Source organism: Rhinatrema bivittatum, chromosome 16, assembly GCF_901001135.1.
Source record: "Rhinatrema bivittatum chromosome 16, aRhiBiv1.1, whole genome shotgun sequence".
NCBI lineage: Eukaryota > Metazoa > Chordata > Amphibia > Gymnophiona > Rhinatrematidae > Rhinatrema > Rhinatrema bivittatum.
Window position 1 is genome coordinate 39,146,743 of NC_042630.1, and position 27,392 is coordinate 39,174,134.

General features: G+C 52.7%; 1 protein-coding gene across 6 annotated transcripts in view; it reads right to left on the reverse strand.

Moving 5' to 3' along the window:
• IGSF9 (immunoglobulin superfamily member 9) overlaps positions 1-27,392 on the reverse strand; it is a 100,360-nt gene that overhangs the window by 67,516 nt on the left and 5,452 nt on the right. For 4 of the 6 annotated variants that reach the window (XM_029580346.1, XM_029580340.1, XM_029580344.1 and 1 more), the window contains exons 2-4: positions 25,530-25,976; positions 22,734-22,928; positions 793-945 (exon numbers count right to left, since the gene is read on the reverse strand). In XM_029580346.1, coding sequence (XP_029436206.1) covers positions 793-945; positions 22,734-22,928; positions 25,530-25,587 — 406 coding nt within the window. In that variant the 5' untranslated portion in view covers positions 25,588-25,976. Of the gene's footprint in view, positions 1-792; positions 946-2,110; positions 2,428-22,733; positions 22,929-25,529; positions 25,977-27,392 lie in introns of those variants that run through there. The other 2 variants (XM_029580345.1, XM_029580347.1) reach the window with 2 other exon arrangements.

Sequence of the window (27,392 nt, forward strand, 5' to 3'; positions counted from 1 at the left end):
GGCACCTCTCAGATCAGGGATAGGGCTGAACCGCGATCGCGTCGGGCACGTAGGAGGCAGGGCGGTCATTGGACACAAATTGGCATCCCAGGCAAGGGATGCCTTCGGCGCCCTCTTTCCCCCTTCCGGGCTTGTGTGCTGACAGATTTGGAGATGGACTCAAGAGGGCGGTGTGGCGTCCCCCGGGGGTCGTCACCCCTCTTGCAAACCCCTTGTCATGGACCTGCTCAGGGTCTTCTTACTGCTGTGCACGAGGTGCTTTGCCCTTCCCCTTCTAGGAGGGGTTGATACAGCTGAAGGGGCCTTATCCCTACGTATTGCACGGGGGAGACAGCACAGAACATACATGTTCTCCCTATGCATTCTGTAGGGATGCTAGTGCAGACCATAGGGTTCACAGTCGCTTGTCCCTATGTTTCGTGTACCAGTGCAGAGCGTACGGTTGACTGCTGGTTGTCCCTATGCTTTCCATACAGGATGCCAGCGCAGCATACAGTTGATGACTGGTTGACCCTATCTATTCTATAGTAGACAGCAGGAAAGGATATACTGCAGATGGCCGATTGTATTCTGTAGGGGGTGCTAGCAGAGGATATACATTTGATGGCCGGCTGGAATACAGCTGAAGGCTGACTCTCCCTATGTATTCTATAGGGGACGCTAGCAGAAGATGTACAATTTCTAGAATACACAGGGAGAGGCAGTGATTGAGGGTGACAGCAGAGGATGGACAGTTGACGGCTTGTTCACCCCATGCATCATTTTGTAGGGAGTACGAGCAGAGGGACGTACAGTTGACGGTGAGGTGAATCCAGGTCCCGTTTTGGAACTCCCTGTCCACGTGGTGCCGATCCAGGAAGAACACCCGACACTCGTACCAGCCCTGGTCCTCCGAGCGCAGGGCGTCTATGCGGAGGGAGGCGCCTTCCTCGATCCGCGTACGGCCTGCAGGGAGAGAGCAAAAAAAAAAATCAGTCCCTATGCATGGTACAAGGCCCAGCCCCGTCACTGATCCAGTTACTGCCTGCAGTGGGGGTAACTGAACTGACAAACGCCAGAATATTTTGTGTGCTGTACACGGCCCTGGGTTCCAGTGGAAGTAGGCACAATACAAATGTAAATAAACAAACAAAGGCGCCCCCCCCTTCTCTGGGAGGGAAAACAGGGCGCAGGACTCCACAGCAGAGACCTGCAGGGCGACCGCCTCCAGCTCCAGAGACTCCCTGGACCGCCGCTGCCAACCGAGGAGTTCTGACAGGGGGGGCTGACACATTCACTGGACCCAAGGAAAAGAAACAAGGAAGAAACCGAAGGCCTTAGCGCAGCCCACGCCAACGGGGGGCGGACCAGTTCCCGTGCCCAGGGAGCTCGGGTAAGAGACGTGGGCCCAAGTCAAGTTGTGTGTGGGGAAGGAAGGTTTTTCCATTTTTTTTTCTGAGTCCTGCCCATCCAGCCCCGGCGATCCCCGGCACAGGCCTCTCACAGAAACAGGAAGGGCCTCACCAGGGAGGACGGCGCAGCACCCGACGCGGGCGCAGCCTGGGCCCATACAAAAGGTGCGGGTCATCCCGAAACCCCTCTACATAAACCCACTCCTCTCCCCCCCCACCCCCGGTGTGAAAACTCCCTAATCTCACCTCTGCCCCAGGCCCACCACACCCTCTGACCCATTTGGGCCCTGAGCTACCATGAACTAGGCCTGAGCTGTCACTGGCCACTCTCCCCTCGCCTCCCCTCCTTAGGGAGAGGCTGGGAAGCAGGGGTGAAACAATAGGAGGGGAGATAAAGCCACAGGCCCAAAAGGTCACTCAGGGGGGAGCATTTACTGCCACATCAATTCTTTTCCTGTCTGTCAGGGCAAGTGAGGGGCGGAGAGATACAAAAGAAGGGATGCGGCAGAGCAAGCAGGAGAGAGAAAGAGGAAACAGCAAGATTGAGGCAGAGGGAGAGCCAGAGGGAAGGGAAGGAATATGCAACAGGGGGAGAGAAGGGGGAAAAAGAAACCAAAATGTGCAGCAGTTTCTGTTCCTTACCCCAAAATAAAATCGAACAGTAAACAACCCCCCACTCCAAAACAGGCAAAGGGCAGTGCTGCGTAAATATTTCTAACCTTCCCAAGTGACCTTCACCGTCCCCCCCTGGACGCTGCCAATTTCCATTTCATCGCAAAAGTAAAAAAAAATCCTCATTTTGGGGGCGAGGACCTCGCTTCCACATTCCCCGCGACTCCCGTCCCTCGGGCGGCCGGCGGGAAGGGCTCCTGGCGTGCGGGGGACCCCCCCCCCCCGTGCTAGAGCCGGCCGCCCCTCTTTATCCTATGGGGGGGGGTAGCACCGCGTGTCGTCGTGCCCGGCCGGGCCCTCTCTCTGCGCATGCGGCAGGGGAGGATGCACAGGTGACGGCCGACTGTCCCCATGCACTGCACGCAGGGTGTTAGCAGAGGACGTAACAGCCCGAAGGCTGCTGGTCCCTATGCATTCTATAGGGGCTGCAGGCAGGACACGCACTGGACAGTGAAGGTGAATCCAGATCACGTTTTCGAAGTCCCAATGGGTGCGATGTCAATTCAGGAAAAAAAACTGAAAGGGGGGGGGGGGGGAGAGGAGGGAAGCTGTGGGAGTGGAGGGGAAAAAGTTGGGAGGAGTGGGAGGACGACAGGAGGGAGGAGCCGGAGGAAAGCAGGGGCAATGGGAGGGGAGAGAGAGGATAGGAGGGCAGGGAGAGCGCTGAATATGGTGACAGCCATAAATGCTAGTGCTGGGTCTTTCTTTTTTTTTTAATGGGGGGAGGGGTGAAAGGGCTCAGGAAAGAAACAAACAATCTGCTTAATGACCCCGGTGTTATTGCAGTCTCTTTAATCCGCTTACAATAACATTAGCCAAATTTCAATTCATTAAAACCCAGGGTTGGTCCCTGCAGGGTGAGGCCAGTCACTGGCATCCTGAGAAACGGAGAGCACTTGTGCAGTCCCCAGCAGCGCCCTCACCACGCTGCAGAGCATTCAGCACCCTGCAACACTCTCACCTCACTGCAACACTCTCACCACACTGCAGAGCACTCAGCACCCTGCAGCACTCTCACCTCACTGCAACACCCTCACCACGCTGCAGAGCACTCAGCACCCTGCAGCTCTCACCTCACTGCAACACCCTCACTATGCTGCAGAGCACTCAGCACCCTGCAGCACTCTCACCTCACTGCAACACCCTCGCCACGCTGCAGAGCACTCAGCACCCTGCAGCACTCTCACCTTACTGCAACACCCTCACCACGCTGCAGAGCACTCAGCACCCTGCAGCACTCTCACCTCACTGCAACACTCTCACCACGCTGCAGAGCACTCAGTACCCTGCAGCACTCTCACCACACTGCAACACACTCACCACACTGCAGAGCACTCAGCACCCTGCAGCACTCTCACCTCACTGCAACACACTCACCACGCTGCAGAGCACTCAGCACCCTGCAGCACTCTCACCTCACTGCAACACACTCACCACGCTGCAGAGCACTCAGCACCCTGCAGCACTCTCACCTCACTGCAACACTCTCACCACATTGCAGAGCACTCAGCACCCTGCAGCACTCTCACCTCACTGCAACACTCTCACCACATTGCAGAACACTCAGCACCCTGCAGCACTCTCACCACACTGCAGAGCACTCAGCACCCTGCAGCACTCTTGCTACATTGCAACACTCTCACCACACTGCAAAGCACTCAGAACCCTGCAGCACTCTCACCACACTGCAGAGCACTCAGCACCCTGCAGCACTCTCACTACTGCCCTGCAGCCACTCAGCAGTGCTCTCGCCACACTGCAACACTCTCACCACACTGCAGAGCACTCAGCACCCTGCAGCACTCTCACCTCACTGCAACACTCTCACCACATTGCAGAGCACTCAGCACCCTGCAGCACTCTCACCTCACTGCAACACACTCAGCACCCTGCAGAGCACTCAGCACCCTGCAGCACTCTCACCTCACTGCAACACCCTCACCACACTGCAGCACACTCAGCACCCTGCAGTGTTCTCACCACACTGCAACACTCTCACCACACTGCAGAGCACTCAGCACTCTGCAGTGCTCTCACCACTGCCCTGCAAAACTCTTCAGCACGCGCTCAACTGCGAGCAGCACTCTCACAACTGCAGAGCACTCAGCACCCTGTGGCACTCTCACCACTGCCCCCAGCAGCACACAGCTCATGAAGTGGAGGAGTAGTGTTATGGTTAAAGCAGCAGACTAGGACCCAGAGCACTAGGGATTAAATCCCACCACCTCTCCTTGTGATCTTGGGCAGGTCACATCACCCTCCATTGCCTGAGGTACAAACTCAGATCATGAACCCTTGGGAAATACCTACTGCTCCTGAATGTAACTTGCCTTAACCTACCGCTGAAAAGGTGTGAACATAAAATATATAAATACTGTAGCAATAAAAGTTAATATTTAGCTACATTTAAAAAAAAAAATGTTTCGGACAAGTTCCTGGAGGAAAAGACCATAAACCATTTAAAAGGTGGAGCTGGGGAATTCCACTTCTTATCCCTGGGATAGGCAGCATGGAATCGATGGACCTTTTGGGATCCTGCCAGGTGCTTGTGACCTGGTTTGGCCTCTGTTGGAAACAGGACACTGGGCTTGATGGACCCTCGGCCTGACTCAGCAAGGCAAACCTTATGTTATGTTCTTAGTACCTTGTTTTCTAAACTGCAAACACAGTAACACAGTGACCTAGAGAGTGACCAGTCTGCCCAGCAAGGGGGGGGGGGGGGGGAGGGGGTGCAGTAGCAATTGCTGCTCCGTGCAGGCTACCCCACGGTGTAATAGAAAAGTTATCCCCACTTCTTCATCGCCATTCTCTAGCCAGCAGGGACCCTCCGCGTTTCTCCCAGGCCCTTTTGCATTCTGCAACCGTTCTCTCATCTTCACCGCCTCTTCCAGGAGGGCATTCCAGGCATCCACCCCCCCCCCCCCCATGAAGAAAAACTCCCTGAGTCTTTCTCCTTGGAGTTTCATTTTGTGACCCCTAGTTTTACAGCTTCCTTTCCAGCGGAAAAGATTTGATTTTTGTGCATCATCGATTCCTTTCAGGTATCTGAAGGTCTGTACCCTGTCTCCCCTGCACCTCCTCTCCTCCAGGCTGTACATATTCAGATCCTTCAGCCTCTCCTCATGAAGTCTTCCGATAACAGACCCCCACACCATTTTGGTCGCCCTTCTGTTGACAGCCTCCATCCTATCCCTGTCTCCTTTTGAGATACGGGCTCCAGTACTGAACGCAGTACTGAGGGTGAGGCCTCACCAAGGACCTGTACGGGTGCTTGATCGCTCCCTTGGGTTCCCTTTTTTAAACGGAAGGAAGGGGATATATAAGTCTAAGCAGAAATGGAAAAGGTCTTTCAGCTATCTCTCAGTTTTACCATGGTTATTTCTCCTCTGTCTTTCTCGCTCTCCCAAAAACAAAACAAAACAAAAAAAAAAAAAAAAAAGGACTCCACACCACCCCCACCAGCGCCGGGAATGCGGGAGGAGCGCGGAAACCAGGTTGGGAGACCTCGAGAAGAAGGAGAGCCCCTCACCCAGAGAACAAGCACCAAATTTTGGGATTTCCCTACCGAACATAACTGGAAGTTTTGGTGCAAGATGCCTGAAAGACTGGGAAACACTGTCAGTTCCCAAAGAACATAAGCTTCAAGGGACGGCCCATGGCTTTTAGTCGGGACACCTCGGACATGGTGGGTTACGGATTATTTGGGGGGGGGGGGGGGTTTTGAAAACCTGCGGTGTTCCCTGTGAGAGGAAACTGGGGTGGTTTTCGTCGCTTCTGTTGCATCGGGGCCTGCCCCACGGCGAAGCGCCACAACTCCCAAACCTCAAGGCCAGAGCTGGTGGAAGATTAGAAAGCAACTACAAAAGCGAAATCAAATGAAGTTAAAAAAACGACGCGCCCTATACATTCTTCCCATAATCCTCTCTCCTCCTCCTCATCCATTCATTCAGCCAAGACTTTTTTTTTTTCAGTAAGGAAACATCGCCGTCCTCGGCAACCGTAGCCACTGCTTAGCAACCGGCGTTTCAAAGCAACACAAAGAGGCTTTCTGGGAAGGCGGCCCATGGACGCTCCTCTGGCTCCCCTCATCGGCGCTGGCGCTCGGCGAGCCGTCGGGGGCCAGGCCGCTTCAAAGGAGAATAAGACGGGACTAGGCCGGGAGAACGGCCGTCTGCCACACGCGCGGGGGGGGGCCCAGGTCGCATCGGCCCCGGGCCCGGCCCATCCCAACCGCTCCCGAGGTAGCCCTAGAGGTAGCCGGACGACTTTTGCCCCGTCCCCTAGCTCCCCACCCGAGGCAATGGGGGAAATGAGGCGGCCTGCCCCAGGTCACAGCGAGCACCAGTTACAGAAGCTGGATTTGAACCTTGGTTGGTTAATTCAAAAAATAGTTTTTGCCTCGGCAGTTTTCCTCCGCTCTCCTTTTTTCCCTGCAGTTCAGTCGGAACCGGCACCAACGGCCTTCGTTCACAAGCGCTAGTGAACGAAGCGTCCCTAGCGCTAGTGTCCCTAGCGCGTCCCTAGCGCCTCTTTTCGGACAGGAGCGGCGGCTGTCAGCGGGTTTGACAGCCGCCGCTCAATTTTGCCAGCGTCGGTTCTCGAGCCCGCTGACAGCCACGGGCTCGGAAACCGGCAAAATTGAGCATCCGGTTTTCAACCTGCGAGCCGCGGGCCTATTTTTTTTTTTTTTTTACTTTTTTAAACTTTCGGGACCTCCGACTTAATATCGCCATGATATTACGTCGGAGGGTGCCCAGAAAAGCAGTTTCTACTGCTTTTCTGTGCACTTTCCCGGTGCCCGGAGAAATTAGCGCCTACCTTTGGGCAGGCATTAATTTCTGAAAGTAAAATGTGCGGCTTGGCTGCAACATTTTACTTACTGAATCACGTGGGAATAACTAATAGCGCCCGCAACATGCATTTGCATGTTGCGGGCGCTATTAGGTTCGGGGGGGTTGGACGCGCGTTTTGGACGCACTATTACCCCTTACTGAATAAGGGGTAAAGCTAGTGCGTCGAAAGTGCGTGTCCAAATGCCGGCTAACAGTGCACTCCATTGGAGCGCACTGGACTGTATCGGCCCGTATGTGTTTATTTATAAATTTGTTTTTAACTGGCCCAGCCTCCCCCGCTATTTCTAGACAGGTCACCGGCAGCGAGGGCCCTGAGGCCAGGAGCCGTGCGCCAGCCCTCTCCTCCTATCGTGGGTGCCAAATCCCGCTCCGCCAGCTGCACCCCCTTAAAACGACGGCTGCCTTGCCCCAGGGGGCTGCGAATGCTGCCACCCAGCCGGCCCCAGCCTCGGCCATTTATTCCAACCGGTGGGTTGCCCTGTCCCCTCACAGTCCTCTCTACCAAGGTGATCCTCCATGCCCTCCCCCCCATCCACCATGGCAGCTGCTGCCCGGGGAGCTGCAGGAGAATCAGGCTAAGGAGAAGCTTAAGTGACAGATGGATAGACGGAGGCAGAGGCTGCACCGCGCTGTGTGTGCGCGCGTTGTTTTCAAACCCCCCCGGCCAGAGAGAACCCAGCGGAGAGGAAAAATGGGTTTCCCACAGGCAGGGCGTCTGTTCTGACCTCTGTCTGTCTCTCTCTCTCATGGGAAAACAAGGAAGGAGGAGGGGGAGGGGGAGAAAGGGTGCTGGGAGGGGTGGAGCAACTGAAGACAGCATAGCAAATGCCACAAGGGAGAGGGAGGGGGAAGGGGCAGGTAGCGATGGGCATTTTTTTTTAAATTTTGAAAAGCGGCTTTTGTTATGAAAAGAACCCCCCACATTACTTATGCAATAAGTAGGAGTGGCCGGAGCTTACCCGACCTGCTCCCTGCCACAGGCTCTCCAGGCTAGACACGGCTTTATCCTACCTGCTGCCCCCCCCCCCCCCCGAAACCCCTAACTCGACGGATCCCAGCGAGCGCCTCAGTCCACGGAGAAAAAACCCCGCACGAGAGCTGGCGCCCTGTCTCCGAGGAAAAACCCGGAGAATGCGGCCTTCCCCAGTCCAGAGCCCTGCGGGCATCAGTACCGACGGATGGGCTAGGAGCGTTCAAATCCCACCGCTCCTCGTGACCTTCGGCAAGTCCTTTCCTCTCCTGTTGCCTCCGGTACCCACTGTAAGCTCTTGGGGCAGGGACCTTATTGCGAAACTCCTTTAACTAGTAAATTCCATAAATTTGTAAATTTGTTCTTGCTGTTAATCTCCTATCGACTCTTCACTGATCCCAGTTGTGTATTTCCCTGTTTTATTGTAACTGCAACGTTTTTCGTTCGCACCTGTTAATATTCTTATTGTATTTGACACCCCCTTTGTTAATTGTAAACCGGCACGATGTGATACCTCTCGCGAATGCCGGCATAGAAAACCACAAAATAAATAAATAAATACCTGAACACCTAACACCGTCGCACAGTGCCGTGCACCCCCAGGACTGCTATAAAATGTTAAGTTTTACATGTAAGCGTGGAGAAGGGGGTCACAGTGCAGGGCTGTGGCTAGCAGCAGCCGCTTCGGCTGCCTTCTGCAAGCCAGACTCGGACCAATGACTGCTTACTGCGTACAGCGCACCTGCGACCACCAACTCTACTGCACCCACTCCCACGGGAGGCCGCCACACGCGCGCCCGACACCTGACCAAGCCGTCCAAAATCAGAAGCACGTTTCCGACGGGTCGGGTTAAGCCCGCTCTCGCCCGGCACCCTGCCCGCTCCGGGCGTGCCTCCTGCTGGCCAAGGAGCCGGGGGCCCTCCAGGACAAGGGGCTGGAAACGCAAGCGCGCAGACTGAGCGAACGAGGTCCTGAAATTAGCAACTCCACTCTCAGGGGTCAAGGTGGCTTCCACGAGGGGGGGGGGGGGGGGGGCCATGAAAGGAGCAATGCTTCTCGGCAGGTTCGTCGACCCCCCACCCCCCCAGCGGGTACTGCTGGCACACCGCAAAGCCTTCCCAGCGTGGCCAGTCCAATGAAAATGCCTCGCCCATGCCTGGTTCGTGGGCCTATCCTTGCCCGTATCAGAGAACATAAGAACATAAGAAAATGCCATACTGGGTCAGACCAAGGGTCCATCAAGCCCAGCATCCTGTTTCCAACAGTGGCCAATCCAGGCCATAAGAACCTGGCAAGTACCCAAAAACTAAGTCTATTCCATGTAACCATTGCTAATGGCAGTGGCTATTCTCTAAGTGAACCTAATAGCAGGTAATGGACTTCTCCTCCAAGAACTTATCCAATCCTTTTTTAAACACAGCTATACTACCTGCACGAACCACATTCTCTGGCAACAAATTCCAGAGTTTAATTGTGCGTTGAGTAAAAAGAACTTTCTCCGATTAGTTTTAAATGTGCCCCATGCTAACTTCATGGAGTGTCCCCTAGTCCTTCTACTATCTGAAAGAGTAAATAACCGATTCACATCTACCCGTTCTAGACCTCTCATGATTTTAAACACCTCTATCATATCCCCCCTCAGTCGTCTCTTCTCCAAGCTGAAAAGTCCTAATCTCTTTAGTCTTTCCTCATAGGGGAGTTGTTCCATTCCCCTTATCATTTTGGTAGCCCTTCTCTGTACCTTCTCCATCGCAATTATATCTTTTTTGAGATGCGGCGACCAGAATTGTACACAGTATTCAAGGTGCGGTCTCACCATGGAGCGATACAGAGGCATTATGACATTTTCCGTTTTATTCATCATTCCTTTTCTAATAATTCCCAACATTCTGTTTGCTTTTTTGACTGCCGCAGCACACTGAACCGACGATTTCAATGTGTTATCCACTATGACACCTAGATCTCTTTCTTGGGTTGTAGCACCTAATATGGAACCCAACATCGTGTAATTATAGCATGGGTTATTTTTCCCTATATGCATCACCTTGCACTTTTCCACATTAAATTTCATCTGCCATTTGGATGCCCAATTTTCCAGTCTCACAAGGTCTTCCTGCAATTTATCACAATCTGCTTGTGATTTAACTACTCTGCACAATTTTGTGTCATCTGCAAATTTGATTATCTCACTCGTCGTATTTCTTTCCAGATCATTTATAAATATATTGAACAGTAAGGGTCCCAATACAGATCCCTGAGGCACTCCACTGTCCACTCCCTTCCACTGAGAAAATTGCCCATTTAATCCTACTCTCTGTTTCCTGTCTTTTAGCCAGTTTGCAATCCACGAAAGGACATCGCCACCTATCCCATGACTTTTTACTTTTCCTAGAAGCCTCTCATGAGGAACTTTGTCAAACGCCTTCTGAAAATCCAAGTATACTATATCTACCGGTTCACCTTTATCCACATGTTTATTAACTCCTTCAAAAAAGTGAAGCAGATTTGTGAGGCAAGACTTGCCCTGGGTAAAGCCATGCTGACTTTGTTCCATTAAACCATGTCTTTCTATATGTTCTGTGATTTTGATGTTTAGAACACTTTCCACTATTTTTCCTGGCACTGAAGTCAGGCTAACCGGTCTGTAGTTTCCCGGATCGCCCCTGGAGCCCTTTTTAAATATTGGGGTTACATTTGCTATCCTCCAGTCTTCAGGTACAATGGATGATTTTAATGATAAGTTACAAATTTTTACTAATAGGTCTGAAATTTCATTTTTTAGTTCCTTCAGAACTCTGGGGTGTATACCATCCGGTCCAGGTGATTTACTACTCTTCAGTTTGTCAATCAGGCCTACCACATCTTCTAGGTTCACCGTGATTTGATTCAGTCCATCTGAATCATTACCCATGAAAACCTTCTCCATTACGGGTACCTCCCCAACATCCTCTTCAGTAAACACCGAAGCAAAGAAATCGTTTAATCTTTCCGCGATGGCCTTATCTTCTCTAAGTGCCCCTTTAACCCCTCGATCATCTAAAGGTCCAACTGACTCCCTCACAGGCTTTCTGCTTCGGATATATTTAAAAAGTTTTTACTGTGAGTTTTTGCCTCTACAGCCAACTTCTTTTCAAATTCTCTCTTAGCCTGTCTTATCAATGTCTACATTTAACTTGCCAATGTTTATGCTTTATCCTATTTTCTTCTGTTGGATCCTTCTTCCAATTTTTGAATGAAGATCTTTTGGCTAAAATAGCTTCTTTCACCTCCCCTTTTAACCATGCCGGTAATCGTTTTGCCTTCTTTCCACCTTTCTTAATGTGTGGAATACATCTGGACTGTGCTTCTAGAATGGTATTTTTTAACAATGACCACGCCTCTTGGACATTTTTACTTTTGTAGCTGCTCCTTTCAGTTTTTTTCTAACAATTTTTCTCATTTTATCAAAGTTTCCCTTTTGAAAGTTTAGCACGAGAGCTTTGGATTTGCACACTGTTCCTTTTCCAGTCATTAAATCAAATCTGATCATTTTATGATCACTATTGCCAAGCGGCCCCACCACCGTTACCTCTCTCACCAAGTCCTGTGCTCCACTGAGAATTAGATCTAAAATTGCTCCCTCTCTCGTCGGTTCCTGAACCATTTGCTCCATAAAGCTATCATTTATTCCATCCAGGAACGTTATCTCTCTAGCGTGACCCGATGATACATTTACCCAGTCTATATTGGGGTAATTGAAGTCTCCCATTATTACTGCACTACCAATTTGGTTGGCTTCCCTAATTTCTCTTAGCATTTCACTGTCCATCTCACCATCTTGACCAGGTGGACGGTAGTATACCCCTATCACTGTAGTCTTCCCTGATACACAAGGGATTTCTACCCATAAAGATTCAATTTTGTATTTAGTCTCATGCAGGATGTTTATCCTGTTGGACTCTATGCCATCCCGGACATAAAGCGCCACACCTCCTCCCGACTGCTCCTCTCTGTCATTGCGATATAATTTGTACCCCGGTATAGCACTGTCCCATTGGTTATCCTCTTTCCACCATGTCTCTGAGATGCCAATTAAGTCTATGTCATCATTTACTGCTATACATTCTAATTCTCCCATCTTACTTCTTAGACTTCTGGCATTAGCATACAAACATTTCAAAGTTTGTTTTTTGATTGTATTTTTATTCTGCTTTTTAATTGATAGGGATAAGTTAGAATTTTTTAGCTCAGGTGAGTTTTTAGTTACAGGCATTTGGACTACTTTTCTAATTATTGGAACCTCACTGTCGGGATGCCCTAATTCTAGTGCATCATTAGTATCCTTTAAAGATACATCTCTCCGAACCATGCGCTGCTGAGCGACTGTCGGCTTTCCCCTTTGTTCTAGTTTAAAAGCTGCTCTATCTCCTTTTTAAGGGTTAGCGCCAGCAGTCTGGTTCCATCCTGGTTAAGGTGGAGCCCATCCCTTCGGAAGAGACTCCCCCTTCCCCAAAAGGTTCCCCAGTTCCTAACAAAACTGAATCCCTCTTCCTTGCACCATCGTCTCATCCACGCATTGAGACTCCGGAGCTCTGCCTGCCTCTGGTGACCTGCGCGTGGAACAGGGAGCATTTCAGAGAATGCTACCCTGGAGGTTCTGGATTTAATCTTTCTACCTAAGAGCCTAAATTTGGCTTCCAGAACCTCCCTCCCACATTTTCCTATGTCGTTGGTGCCCACGTGTACCACGACAGCCGGCTCCTCCCCAGCACTGTCTAAAATCCTATCTAGGTGACGCGTGAGGTCCGCCACCTTCGCACCAGGTAGGCATGTTACCAGGCGATCCTCACGCCCACCAGCCACCCAGCTATCTATATTCCTAATAATCGAATCACCAACTATGACGGCCGACCTAACCCTTCCCTCCTGGGCAGTAGGCCTTGGGGAGATATCCTCAGTGCGAAAGGACAATGCATCACCTAGAGAGCAGGTCCTTGCTACAGGATCCTTTCCTGCTACATCTGGTTGGTGCTCTCCCATTATGAGACCTTCTTCCTCCAAGGCAGCACCAGGGCTGCCAGTCTGAAGTTGGGACTGGACTACTATGTCCCTGAAGGTCTCATCTATATACCTCTCTGTCTCCCTCAGCTCCTCCAGGTCTGCCACTCTAGCCTCCAGAGATCGGACTCGTTCTCTGAGAGCCAGGAGCTCTTTGCATCGCGTGCACATGTACAACTTCTCACCGGTGGGTAAAAAATCATACATGTGACACTCGATGCAAAAGACTGGGAAGCCCCCCTCTTGCTGCTGGACTGCTGCCTTCATCTCAATTTTGATCAGTTCCTAGTTAAGTTTTAGGTTGCTATGGGATTAGGAATGTGTCTAAGTTCCTTTAAATGTATTAGTGAATTCACTATATGTCTGGTAGTGGCCTACTGGGGTCTGATCGAATTCTCAATAAAGTTTTTGTTGATGGGGTTTTTTTTTTTTTTTTGGGTTTTTTTTTTTGTGCAAGTGGCACCTGCCTATAAATTAAGGGATGAGCTTGGGGTGGGTGGGCAAGGGGTGGGAGGGTTGGGAATTACAAACAGTCTAACTTTAGTTAGTCAGCCTGAGTGACTCACAGCTCCCTTGATTAACAAATGTTGTTCCCTATTCAAACCTAATCACACTACCTCAACACCTTTCCAAGGTGAGTAACTGAGCTGAAATATTCAACTTTTTTACTTTGGTATATACTGCTCCTAGCTTATTTCTAGCTTCTGGCTACTTTTTTGTTGGGTTTTTTTTTTTTTTTTTTTTTGTGGTTTTTTTTGTTTTTCAATACAATGCACTCAGTTATTTATTAAATAAAACACTTAGCTCTTTAAAAGTCTGGAGGGCGCTGGCCCGGCCACGCAGAAACAGAGAATGCCAGGCACTGCAACGGAGGCAACCTCTCTCTGCCCTGCTGGCTTGCTTTTGAGTTTTTTGGCCCTGGTGTGAGGGAGGACACCACTGTAGGGGTTGTGGGAGGTAAGGGGGAGTGGGGGTTGTGTAGCACAGGGGTCCCCCTCCTAAGGCCTGAAACATCTCGCCAGCTTCAAACCCTCACACAGCCAAGAACCCTCCCACAATAGCTTTGTCCATTTGAAAAATGCGCCTCTCGTCCCCCCTCCTTCCTGGCCCACCTGGTAACCACGGCAATGGGATTTAAATCCAAGCGGGATCCAATCAGAGCCCTCACCACCACCACTCCTCACCCTCCATCCAAAGCCCATCCTCCCCTTTGGAAGTGCACTGGCAGGAACCCTCCCCTCCCCCTCCTCCCTGAAAATACAGACACTGCTGCCATGGCAACCGGCACTTCTTTCTGAATTATTTTCCAGGCAGAGGAAAGGGGGATGGGAAGCACAAGGCTGGAAGTAACTAAACTGGGCCTCCTGCGACCCCACTCGCCTCTCCCTGTCTCCATCCCCCCCACCGGCCCAGGGAGGAGGAAGCCCAGGGGAGCTGCAGCCAGGTCTCCACCATGTCAGCATGCAGTGCTGCCAGGAGGCCGGACCTCTCATGTGCAATTTATTTGACTTCCAAAGTGCTTAAAGATGAACTGAACCTAAGACTGTATCTCCTCAACTCAACATGAGAGCACCAGCCTCTGTCTATGCATGATGCCTGACATTATACATACTCCTCCATCCTTCGGGGATCAGAGACAGCACACATATCCCTCCGCCCTTCATTGACCGGGGGCGTTACATGTATCCCTCCGCCCTTCACGAACCAGAGATGTCATGCGCATCCCTCCCCTGCCCAGTGACTTCACAATGTATCCTTCCACTCTTCACTAACCAATGACATCACAATGCATCCTTCCACCCTTCACTAACCAATGACATCACAAAGCATCCTTCCACCTTCACTAACCAATGACATCACAAAGCATCCCTCCACCCTTCACTAACCAATGACATCACAAAGCATCCTTCCACCCTTCACTAACCAATGACATCACAAAGCATCCTTCCACCCTTCACTAACCAATGACATCACAAAGCATCCTTCCACCCTTCACTAACCAATGACATCACAATGCATCCTTCCACCCTTCACTAACCAATGACATCACAATGTATCCCTCCACTCTTCACTAACCAATGACATCACAATGTATCCCTCCACCCTTCACTAACCAATGACATAATACACATTTAATTATCCAATGACATAATATACAGATTAGTCTTTACATAAGCCAGGGGTATCGCAAATAAAAATGACTGGTGGAGATTTTTTTGCCTTTAATGTTTTTCAGAAAAGCTTAAGTGCACTGGCCCAGCTGTGTGCCTAGGTCTCAGTGCTGGACTAGCAGGGGGAGCTGCAGGACTGAGGTGCAGAGAGCTGAATGTGAGGGTCTCAGTGCTGGAATAGTACATGGGAGGTTAAGTGCTTCTCCCATCGTACTATTCCTGTACCCTCTGGAGGTTATTCCGCCACGGTTATCCCTCTGTCGGTCGGTCTACGTCTCGGCTCTGTCCTGGATCCTCTTCTCTATTTCCACTTCTTCCCTCCGTGCTCTGATCTCTTCCCATGGCTTTCAGTGCCACTTTTCTGCCGATGGCTCCCAGGTGTACCTCTCTACCCCAGAAATCTCATCACAAATCCAGTCCAAAATCTCAGCCTGCTTGTCTGACATCGCTGCCCGGGTGTCCTGCCAGCACCTTAGGGTTAACACAGACAAGATGGGACTTCCCACCCTCACCCCCTTCCACCTCGCTTCCCCTCTCCCCTGTCTCTGTGCTGGCGCTCTCATCCCGTAACCCTGGGGGTCATCTTCGAGGCCTCTCTCTCCTTCTCTATGCACATCCAAAGCACTGCTACAGTGGGTCTATTCTTCCTAAAATCTGTCCCTTCCTTTCCGAGCCACCAAAACGCTCCTGCACTCTCTTAATCGCCTCTCACTTAGATTACTGCCACTTGCTCCCCCGCTGCAATCTATTCACAATTCAGCTGCAGGACCTCTCCTCCTTCAGGGTGGCCAGGACCGTGTAATCCCCTCCCCATCCGTCCGCTTCCCTGCCTGGAAAGGCATTCACTCTGCAACTTCTCATGACCTCTCCTCTCTTCTCTCCCCCCCACCCCCCATACCCTTCCTCATGAACTCCATTCACTGGGCGAGTTGCTCTTATCTGTGCCCATCTCCTCCACCCCCCACCCTGCAGTGCCCTAGGACTGGAAGAGACTTCCTCAGTCCCTGGGTCATGCTCCCTCTCTGGCCGTATTCAAATCCTTAAGTACTTCTCTACATTAAATGCACATTGCACAGACTCTTGTCTGTCTTGACTGGAGTGTAAGCTCCACGGGGCAGGGACCATCTCCTGTACGGGTATCCGTACGGCGCCGCACAGGGATGGGATTGTGGAGTCCTGCAGGGCAGGACCAAGGTGCGGGTAAGACTCAGGAGATCAGGATCCCAATAGCAATAAGGTACACTAGATTGACCCGAATTTTAAAAAAGTCACAAAAAAACCCCAGAACAGATCTGTGTGAAACTCTGAGGGCAGCACCTGCGGAAAGCTGCTGGAGATGTGCTCAGAAGGAGCGGCCCTGAGAGGAGCAGGCGGGGGTGACCGCAGCCCTGGTGTAGGGTTACCAGGCAGGTGCACCTGCCACAGGAGCCACACCCTGAGAGCCATCTCGCCACCCAGGGGATGGTCCCTGCACGATTTACCCTTGGCATAATAAAAGCCGGCTGCTCCCATAGACTCCCCTTCTAGGTGTCCGGCAGGGGGAGGCAGGGCCTGGCCCAGTTCTCAGCTGAGGGGGCCAATGAGGCCATAGAGCAACAGAACAATAAAAGGTAGATGCCAGAATAAGGCAGGCCTCCCCGTACAGTAACCGGACCTTCCTCCCGCCCCCTTGGTATGAAAGGTTTCTTTGTGTTAGGGCGAGGTTGCACTGTGCCCTGTACTGCTCCTCGCATCCAAACGCCTGGGTCAGAGAGAGACAAGGATGTCTCTTCCCGTCGCAGAACCCCTCCCCCTCGTTCACCTGCAGCCTTCCCCTCTTACCCACACAGGATCCTAGTGCTACAGGGTAGGGGGTAAGAGGGGAGTAGAGCCCTGGCATGGGGGAACCCCTCTAGTGTTACAGCAAGGGGGGGGGGGAGGAGACAGACCCCCAAGAGGCTACAGGCACACAGGAATTTGTACAAGATAGCTGGTTTGCAGATAAACACCTAATTGTCGCACTGTAAACAACTTGCAATCTGTACGGAAGATATAATTATTTTACATGAACGGGCAACGAAATTTAATGAAAACAAGCACAAAGAAATACATCTGAGGCACAGGCGGCAGCAGTACAAGTTTCACGCACAGACACACACACGCACACACACACACACAGACACACACACACTGCACACACTGCACACACTGCGCACACTGCACAAGCAACCTCAGTCTCCCTGCAGGCTCAATGAATGAGCTTCACCCCTGCTCTGTCAGAAGGAGCCATTTCCCACCTTCTCTCTCGCCTATCAACTCCCCCCCCCCCCCCAACTGTCAGTGCAGCCAGCAACCCTGTGCTTGGGACCTTTCTTGTGCACCACTGCAGGCCCCCTGCCAAAACCAGACACCCCCTTCCCCACTAAAGGCTCTGAAGCCTGCTTTATCCTGTCTACAGGGCTGGAAAAATCCCAGGCGACAGACAAGGCAAGATTTAAGATTATAGCGCCCACAGGCAGAGCACTCGGAGCCTGCCGGAGACCGGGGGATGGTGTGGAGAGAGGGACCTGGGGGGGGGGGTTCCCCACAGCGAGGCACAGATCCTGGGTTTTGGGTGCCTTCAGAATTTGGAGCCCTAGGCCTAGGCCTCGCGCCAGGACCTAAATCCGGCCCTGGCGCGAGGTCAAGCAGGTATCTGAAATGTGGAGGATGCCTCCAGGGCCGAGAAACCGTGCCCAGGGACTGGGAGGCCACCACCGTGGCACTGCCGCTTTGACCGGGGCTAAGAAGCTGGAGCCAAGGCCGGAGGAGACCCTCCTCAGAGCTGGGGCGAGGAGCTGCCACGTTAGAAGAGGGGGCTGGAGGGATGGCATGGCAGAGGAAAGGACACGTACAAAGGAGAAGAGAAAAAGGTGGACGACATCCAACAGAGACCAATCATCAGTGTCTCCAGCCCCTCCAGGGATGTTCCTCACGGTCCTCGGAGCCCTGCGTGCAAGACAGGACGCAGCGAGCAGGAGGGGGGTTGGAAACCCCCTTTACTGGAATGGAAACTGAGGGAGGCTGAGGGGTGCCCAGGGAAGAGGGGAAGGATTGGTGAAGGGGAAGGAGGCATTGTAGGGGTGAGAGATGAAGAGGAAGTAGAGAGGAGGAGGAGGAGGAGGAGATGGAGAGGATGGGACTCAAGCAACCATGAAATGGGATGGAAGGGGAGGGGAGAGGGAGTGAGGGGTAGGTGAGAAGATGCAGGAAAAGCTACAGGGGGCATGAGAAGAGGTGGCAAATGAAGGGCTCAGAGATGGAAACCAAGAAGAGAAAGATGAAGCATTTGCCCCACTTTCGCAGCTCAGTTTGCCTAGGAAATGGGGGAGGGGGGAGGTACCGAGGGACTGGAGGAGCGCTGACGGGGGGGGGAGGCGGGCAGCTAAAAAGATGGTGCAGCCCACTGAAGCAGGATGGCAGGGGCTCACAACGAGAAGATCCCCTCACACAGACCTAAATGGGGGGGTCTCAACGGAGGCGACCTAGGTGACGGATGGGGCAAGGCACGGTAGGCGTTGCCTTCTCTGGACCTCAGCAAGGCTTTCAACGCCAGCTCCACTACAGGAGACCAGAACGCTGGCTGGATGGCACGAGAGCAGGCCTGAAAGCTGAGAACTGGGAGGTAGATGAGGGCGTTCTGGTGAAGGCCGCGTGGCCAGTGCGGTGCTCCAGGGCTCCCTACTAAGACTGATTCTTTGCGGTATCTTCACTGGCGACATTGCCGAGGATGAGATGGGGGGGAAAATGCAGATCCTCGCAGCAGATCCCAACCTTTGTAACCGAGCAGACATGCCAAGACTTAGAGGGGAAAAAAAAACCCTGAAAGGGGAATTTGAAAAGGAACAGTCAATGGTTTGGAAAATGAGCTTCATGGTCTACAAAACGTGCTGAATCCTGCGTTTGGGACGCAGACATCCGTGAGGCTTTTTATCACTCGCATTAAGGGAGAGCGTGAGTGAGGTCCGGGCAGAGGCGTCCCCCTCACCGAGGATCCTACAAAGAGAACCACGTGGCTCCAACCTCCCAAGAAAGAGTCGGTGCTCCATAAATCGCTTTAGAACATCGCCGACCTTTGCGCTCGCCTTCTCCTACAAAAGGAAACTCAAAGACGGTCCAAAGTGTGATCTTGGTCATCTACGGCAGGCAGTGGATCACATCGCAAACGCCTGCAGTCTCCACCCACTCGTAGGCAAGACTAGATTTATAACTCATCCCATGATCAAAGCTAGCCAAGGGCTTACAGATCAGGACTGCCTGGGGATCTGATTTGCACAGACATGCCAAATGCCAGAAGGAGGCTACAGGAAACTCCCTCAGGCCGCCTTAAGCGAGTGGCCACAGCTGTGTGTCCCGGTCTACTTAAGTCCCAACCCAGCAAGGGACTCAGCCCAGGGAAGGTTTCTTCAGTCTAGAATAAAAAGGCAGGGCCCAGAAGGGTGAGACGGGCCCCGGGGAGCAGACAGAGAACCAGTCTACGCAAACACCTGCTACGTTTGGGGACCGTGTGTTACCTGACGTTAAGGTGAGCGGCATTATTTGTTCGATTTTGGCTTTCTTACTGCAAATAAATCGCCCCTAAGGAAATAGCCAGAATCTGCTTCCTTATTTTGGCGGGGAGCTCTTCAAGCTGGGGAAAACCCAAGGAAACCGGTGCCACAGACTCAAGGATACCGCTTGGAAGAGGCTAGGCCCAGAAGTGAAGCCTGGAATGGAAGTACCAAAGCAGACCGCACGGAAGGGCTCCTGCGTCAGTGGGTCTGCTGGAAAAGGCGCTGGAAGTGGTGTTGGCCTATTCCCAGGATCAGACCATGCCTGAGTCACCCCAGAGAAGCCACTTGACCCGGATAGAGGACGACAGAGTCCTAAGAGCCAGAGGGCAGACAACCAGCAGGGCAGACCCAGCTGGACTTTGCACTTCAACCGCAAACCTCGGCCGGGCCGCCATGTTACAGCTGTGGAGAAAAGGGCCAGTTTGCCAGAGACTGTCCCAGCAGGGAAGAGGAACCAATGGACGTTAACGCCGTGGCCCCACACTTTTATTCATTTTGTGGATGTCCCCAACCAGGGAGTCTCTACTTTTCTGATTGCAGTTGAGCTGGATGGTGTTCCAAGCCAGGCATTAGTGGACTCTCTTCATACAATGCTGGTATGAAGAGAGTTACTGAAGCAAGTCTGGATTGACTGTGACAGAGTGGTGACCCTGGCATGCATCCACAGGGGCCAACAGCGGTATCCAGCAAACCGGCTACAACTAAAGACCCCTGGTTAGCCAAGAATTCTTCCTTGGCTACGCCACCCTACGCTGGTAGGACGGAACCCTCCAAACTTCACGAGCTCACTTCTGGAACGAGCTCACAACGGGTTCCTTCAGCCCCAACAATGACAAACTGGAGTTTCCAGAACTCTTCCCGTTGGAGGATCCAGATCTGTGTCATTAAGACTCTTAAATCCCGGAGGCAACGCCACCAGGACAAACACGGTTATGCTGCTAATTTAGAGGGGAGGAAGGGTTGGAGTCAAGGGAAGAACAACCCACTCAGAAGGTCTTTCTTGATCCTTTTGAGTGGGAAAAAGGGGGGTGACCTGGGGAGCTTCTGGCAGGCCCAGAGGGAGGACGAGTCCTTTAAGTGGACCCGGGAGCACATACAGAGGGTGGATGGAAAGCTACTCCCTGGAGCACAGGTTACAGACCCTATTCGCCCTTATTTTACTGGGTCAGATAGGGAAGTGTGGAGGGGATGGATCGAACAAACTCCTACTTCCCAAACCCTCTCGTCAGAAGGTCATGCCACTAGCACACAGCCACCTTCTAGGGGTTCACCTGGGCGAGGAAAAGATCTGAGAGAAAATCCTGTCACAGTCCTACTGGCTGGGCCTACATAAACAAACAGGTCCGGTTGTACTGTCGGTTCTGCCCTACCTGCCAACTCACAAAGCCTTCCCACGTGCAGGCGGCACCTCTCATACCAACGCCCATAATCCAGACTCCTCTTGAAACGGTGGGCAGGCACCTTTGTGGGGCCACTAGAGAGATTTACTGGAGGAAATAAGTGCATCCTCGTCATTCTGGATTATGCCACAAGATATCTGGAGGCTACAGAATATGAACATCCTGAAGGTGGCAACTGCCCTAACGGAGGTTTTTTCACGACTTGGGCTCCCCCAGGGAGATCCTGACAGATCAGGGAACCCCGTTTTTGTCCAAGGTAATGAAACAACCTTGCACCTTGCTCAAGGTACAAACTGCATACTTTGATTGAAGCGCTAGACAAGGACATCGGCCTGCAAGTGATACACAGGAAGTTCAAAGAAATGTTGAGGAAATTTGAGGATGAAGACGGCAAGAACTGGGACACATTGCTACCCTACATCCTGTTCGCAATTCGCAAAGGATCATAGAGCTCAATGGGGTTTTCCTCTTTCGAGCTACCGTATGGAAGGAGACCAAGAGGAATCTTGGACATAGCTTGGGAGTTTTGGGAAGTCGAAGCAATCAGTGTGTCCACCCAAAAGGGTGCATTGTCCCCACACCGCAGAGGCAAAGCAGAGCCCCATGCAGTGAGTCTGCACACCTCAGAGGCAGGGAGCTTCTCTCTCACTCACACACCATTCCCAGTATCAGAGCCCCATGCAATCTGTCTACACCTCTCAGAGGCAGGGAGCTTCTCTCTCACTCACACACCATTCCCAGTATCAGAGCCCCATGCAGTGTGTCTGCACACCTCAGAGGCAGGGAGCTTCTCTCTCTCATACACACCATTCCCAGTATCAGAGCCCCATGCAGAGTGTCTGCACCCCTCAGAGGCAGGGAGCTTCTCTCTCACTCACACACCATTCCCAGTATCAGAGCCCCATGCAGTGTGTCTGCACCCCTCAGAGGCAGGGAGCTTCTCTCTCACTCACACACCATTCCCAGTATCAGAGCCCCATGCAGTAAGTCTGCACCCCTCAGAGGCAGGGAGCTTCTCTCTCACTCACACACCATTCCCAGTATCAGAGCCCCATGCAGGGTGTCTGCACCCCTCAGAGACAGGGAGCTTCTCCCTCACTCACACACCATTCCCAGTATCAGAGCCCCATGCAGGGTGTCTGCACCCCTCAGAGGCAGGGAGCTTCTCTCTCACTCACACACCATTCCCAGTATCAGAGCCCCATGCAGTAAGTCTGCACCCCTCAGAGGCAGGGAGCTTCTCTCTCACTCACGCACCATTCCCAGTATCAGAGCCCTATGCAGTAAGTCTGCACCCCTCAGAGGCAGGGAGCTTCTCTCTCACTCACACACCATTCCCAGTATCAGAGCCCCATGCAGGGTGTCTGCACCCCTCAGAGACAGGGAGCTTCTCCCTCACTCACACACCATTCCCAGTATCAGAGCCCCATGCAGTGTGTCTGCACACCTCAGAGGCAGGGAGCTTCTCTCTCACTCACACACCATTCCCAGTATCAGAGCCCCATGCAGTGAGTCTGCACGCCTCAGAGGCAGGGAGCTTCTCTCTCACTCTCACACCATTCCCAGTATCAGAGCCCCATGCAGTGAGTCTGCATAACTCGAAAGCAGGGAGATTATCAGATCATTCTGAGCACCATTTGATTCTGTGTAAATAAAATGAGACTCACCCAGATATTCGGGGTCCACACGAGGTGAGTAGAGACCAAATTTGATAAAGATGGGGAGGAGGAATCCAAAGCGCACCCACTCAATAACATAAACAGGAAGTCGGCTCTCGTTGTGGTAAACAAGATCACAGCCCAGGACCACACTCTCTCCAACACGGCCAATCAAAGCCTGAGAATCCACGCTGCTGCGTCCTGCTAGGGAAACAGAGCGATAAATCCCTGCACCAATCTCTCAGGAAATCCTTCCTGACTGTGTCCCAGCAGTGCAAGATTGCTCCCGCCAGCATTCCCTCAGCCACCCAATCCTAGAGGTGACAGGCTCTGTATCCCTGTGCCCATCCCCTGAGCCCTCCAGTCCTAGAGGTGACAGGCTCTGTATCCCTGTGCCCATCCCCTGTACCCTCCAGTCCTAGAGGTGACAGGCTCTGTATCCCTGCTCCCATCCCCTGAGCCCTCCAGTCCTAGAGGTGACAGGCTCTGTATCCCTGCGTCCATCCCCTGAGCCCTCCAGTCCTAGAGGTGACAGGCTCTGTATCCCTGCTCCCATCCCCTGAGCCCTCCAGTCCTAGAGGTGACAGGCTCTGTATCCCTGCGTCCATCCCCTGAGCCCTCCAGTCCTAGAGGTGACAGGCTCTGTATCCCTGCTCCCATCCCCTGAGCCCTCCAGTCCTAGAGGTGACAGGCTCTGTATCCCTGCTCCCATCCCCTGAGCTCTCCAGTCCTAGAGGTGACAGGCTCTGTATCCCTGCGCCCATCCCCTGATCCCTCCAGGTCCAGAGGAGACAGGCTCTGTATCCCTGTGCCCATCCCCTGTACCCTCCAGTCCTAGAGGTGACAGGCTCTGTATCCCTGTGTCCATCCCCTGAGCCCTCCAGTCCTAGAGGTGACAGGCTCTGTATCCCTGCGTCCATCCCCTGTGCCCTCCAGTCCTAGAGGTGACAGGCTCTGTATCCCTGCTCCCATCTCCTGAGTCCTCCAGTCCTAGAGGTGACAGGCTCTGTATCCCTGCATCCATCCCCTGAGCCCTCCAGTCCTAGAGGTGACAGGCTCTGTATCCCTGCTCCCATCTCCTGAGTCCTCCAGTCCTAGAGGTGACAGGCTCTGTATCCCTGCTCCCATCCCCTGAGCCCTCCAGTCCTAGAGGTGACAGGCTCTGTATCCCTGCTCCCAACCCCTGAGCCCTCCAGTCCTAGAGGTGACAGGCTCTGTATCCCTGCTCCCATCCCCTGAGCCCTCCAGTCCTAGAGGTGACAGGCTCTGTATCCCTGCTCCCATCCTTCTGAGCCCTCCAGTCCTAGAGGTGACAGGCTCTGTATCCCTGCTCCCATCCCCTGAGCCCTCCAGTCCTAGAGGTGACAGGCTCTGTATCCCTGCTCCCATCCCCTGAGCCCTCCAGTCCTAGAGGTGACAGGCTCTGTATCCCTGCTCCCATCCCCTGAGCCCTCCAGTCCTAGAGGTGACAGGCTCTGTATCCCTGCTCCCATCCTTCTGAGCCCTCCAGTCCTAGAGGTGACAGGCTCTGTATCCCTGCTCCCATCCCCTGAGCTCTCCAGTCCTAGAAGTGACAGGCTCTGTATCCCTGTACCCAACCCCTGAGCCCTCCAGTCCTAGAGGTCACAGGCTCTGTATCCCTGCTCCCAACCCCTGAGCCCTCCAGTCCTAGAGGTGACAGGCTCTGTATCCCTGCTCCCATCCCCTGAGCCCTCCAGTCCTAGAGGTGACAGGCTCTGTATCCCTGCGCCCATCCCCTGAGCCCTCCAGTCCTAGAGGTGACAGGCTCTGTATCCCTGCTCCCATCCTTCTGAGCCCTCCAGTCCTAGAGGTGACAGGCTCTGTATCCCTGCTCCCATCCTTCTGAGCCCTCCAGTCCTAGAGGTGACAGGCTCTGTATCCCTGCTCCCATCCCCTGAGCCCTCCAGTCCTAGAGGTGACAGGCTCTGTATCCCTGCTCCCATCCTTCTGAGCCCTCCAGTCCTAGAGGTGACAGGCTCTGTATCCCTGCTCCCATCCCCTGAGCCCTCCAGTCCTAGAGGTGACAGGCTCTGTATCCCTGCACCATCCTCATAGCCCTCCAGTCCTAGAGGTGACAGGCTCTGTATCCCTGCTCCCATCCCCTGAGCCCTCCAGTCCTAGAGGTGACAGGCTCTGTATCCCTGCTCCCATCCCCTGAGCCCTCCAGTCCTAGAGGTGACAGGCTCTGTATCCCTGCTCCCATCCCCTGAGCCCTCCAGTCCTAGAGGTGACAGGCTCTGTATCCCTGCTCCCATCCTTCTGAGCCCTCCAGTCCTAGAGGTGACAGGCTCTGTATCCCTGCTCCCATCCCCTGAGCTCTCCAGTCCTAGAGGTGACAGGCTCTGTATCCCTGCTCCCATCCCCCGAGCCCTCCAGTCCTAGAGGTGACAGGCTCTGTATCCCTGTACCCAACCCCTGAGCCCTCCAGTCCTAGAGGTGACAGGCTCTGTATCCCTGCTCCCAACCCCTGAGCCCTCCAGTCCTAGAGGTGACAGGCTCTGTATCCCTGCTCCCATCGCCTGAGCCCTCCAGTCCTAGAGGTGACAGGCTCTGTATCCCTGCTCCCATCCCCTGAGCCCTCCAGTCCTAGAGGTGACAGGCTCTGTATCCCTGCACCCATCCCCTGATCCCTCCAGTCCTAGAGGTGACAGGCTCTGTATCCCTGCTCCCATCCCCTGAGCCCTCCAGTCCTAGAGGTGACAGGCTCTGTATCCCTGCTCCCATCCCCTGAGCCCTCCAGTCCTAGAGGTGACAGTCTGTGTAGACCATAGAAGGATCTCCTACCTTCAGTAATGCTGCTGTAGAAGAGGCTGAGAGAGGTAATCCATAAGCACCAATTCATAGCACAGATCCCCCCGTGAACACCACAGGGCAGTTGGCCAAAGTTTCTTCTCGCGTTTGTCTCCTTCTACAGATGCTGGGCCACAACGTGGCTGAAAGTGGAGTGAATAAATGTTTCAAAGTGAAAGGGTCCTGTTCCTGTGGAGCGACAGAAGGCCGTCTCTTGAATCAGAAGTCCTACCGGCATGGGTGGCAATCCCTCACGGTGTGGCAGCAGAGAAGGAGGCCACAAGATGCTCTGCTTATCCTGCTCCGGGCAGCGAGGACTCAAGGAGGCACCGAGCCCCCAGGGTAAAGCGAGACTGTGAATGCAGCCCGGATCCGGGTCTTCAGGATTTCCTCACCAGCCAGGCCTGTGGACTCTTGGGTGACATAAGATTGCGACCAATCCTGTCAATCAGAAGAGTAAATCAGTCAGAGTCCTGGGCATTAGCTCTCCCTGGAAGAGGTCTGCTCAGTTTGCGTGATGTATAACGGAAATCACAATTGCTTTTCTTTTCTGTCACTTGCACAGCACAAGCCCACACTACTAGAGATGACCTGGGCAGACACAAACATGTTATTAAAGAGCCATTCCGTTTCGCCTCCCATTCCACACAGATTTATGGCTCTAACCACTCTCCCTAGCCAGGACAGCGGGAGGGCGTCCCTGGGCCACACTTAGGGAAAAAACAGGTCTGCCGTTTTATAAGGCACTTTGTCTTTCTCCGTGCAGACAGAGGCCCCTCCTTCATCTGTCCCCTCCTCCCGGCATGTCCTGTATTTCTGGTTATTACCCCTGCTTCTCTGTGTTTGCTCCCCCTCCCCACTCCCCTCAGCTAGTCCCTCTGTGTCTTAACACTGCTGGGACGCTGAGAAACACATAGTTACTGTATATAAAGTGATTATACAGTGCTGTGTATGCTGACCATGCTTTATAAATAAGAATCCCTGCTCTGGCTGTACAGTGCTGTGTACGCTGACAATGCTTTATAAATAAGAATCCCTGCTCTGGCTGTACAGTGCTGTGTATGCTGACCATGCTTTATAAATAAGAATCCCTGCTCTGGCTGTACAGTGCTGTGTACGCTGACAATGCTTTATAAATAAGAATCCCTGCTCTGGCTGTACAGTGCTGTGTACGCTGACAATGCTTTATAAATAAGAATCCCTGCTCTGTGGCTGTACAGTGCTGCGTATGCTGACAATGCTTTATAAATAAGAATCCCTGCTCTGGCTGTACAGTGCTGTGTACGCTGACAATGCTTTATAAATAAGAATCCCTGCTGTGTGGCTGTACAGTGCTATGTACACTGACCATGCTTTATAAATAAGAATCCCTGCTCTGTGGCTGTACAGTGCTGCGTAGGCTGACAATGCTTTATAAATAAGAATCCCTGCTCTGTGGCTGTACAGTGCTGTGTACACTGACAATGCTTTATAAATAAGAATCCCTGCTCTGTGGCTGTACAGTGCTGCGTACGCTGACAATGCTTAATAAATAAGAATCCCTGCTCTGTGGCTGTACAGTGCTGCGTACGCTGACAATGCTTAATAAATAAGAATCCCTGCTCTGTGGCTGTACAGTGCTGCGTACGCTGACAATGCTTTATAAATAAGAATCCCTGCTCTGAGACTGTACAGTGCTATGTACGCTGACAATGCTTTATAAATAAGAATCCCTGCTCTGTGGCTGTACAGTGCTGCGTACGCTGACAATGCTTTATAAATAAGAATCCCTGCTCTGTGGCTGTACAGTGCTGCGTACGCTGACAATGCTTTATAAATAAGAATCCCTGCTCTGTGGCTGTACAGTGCTGCGTACGC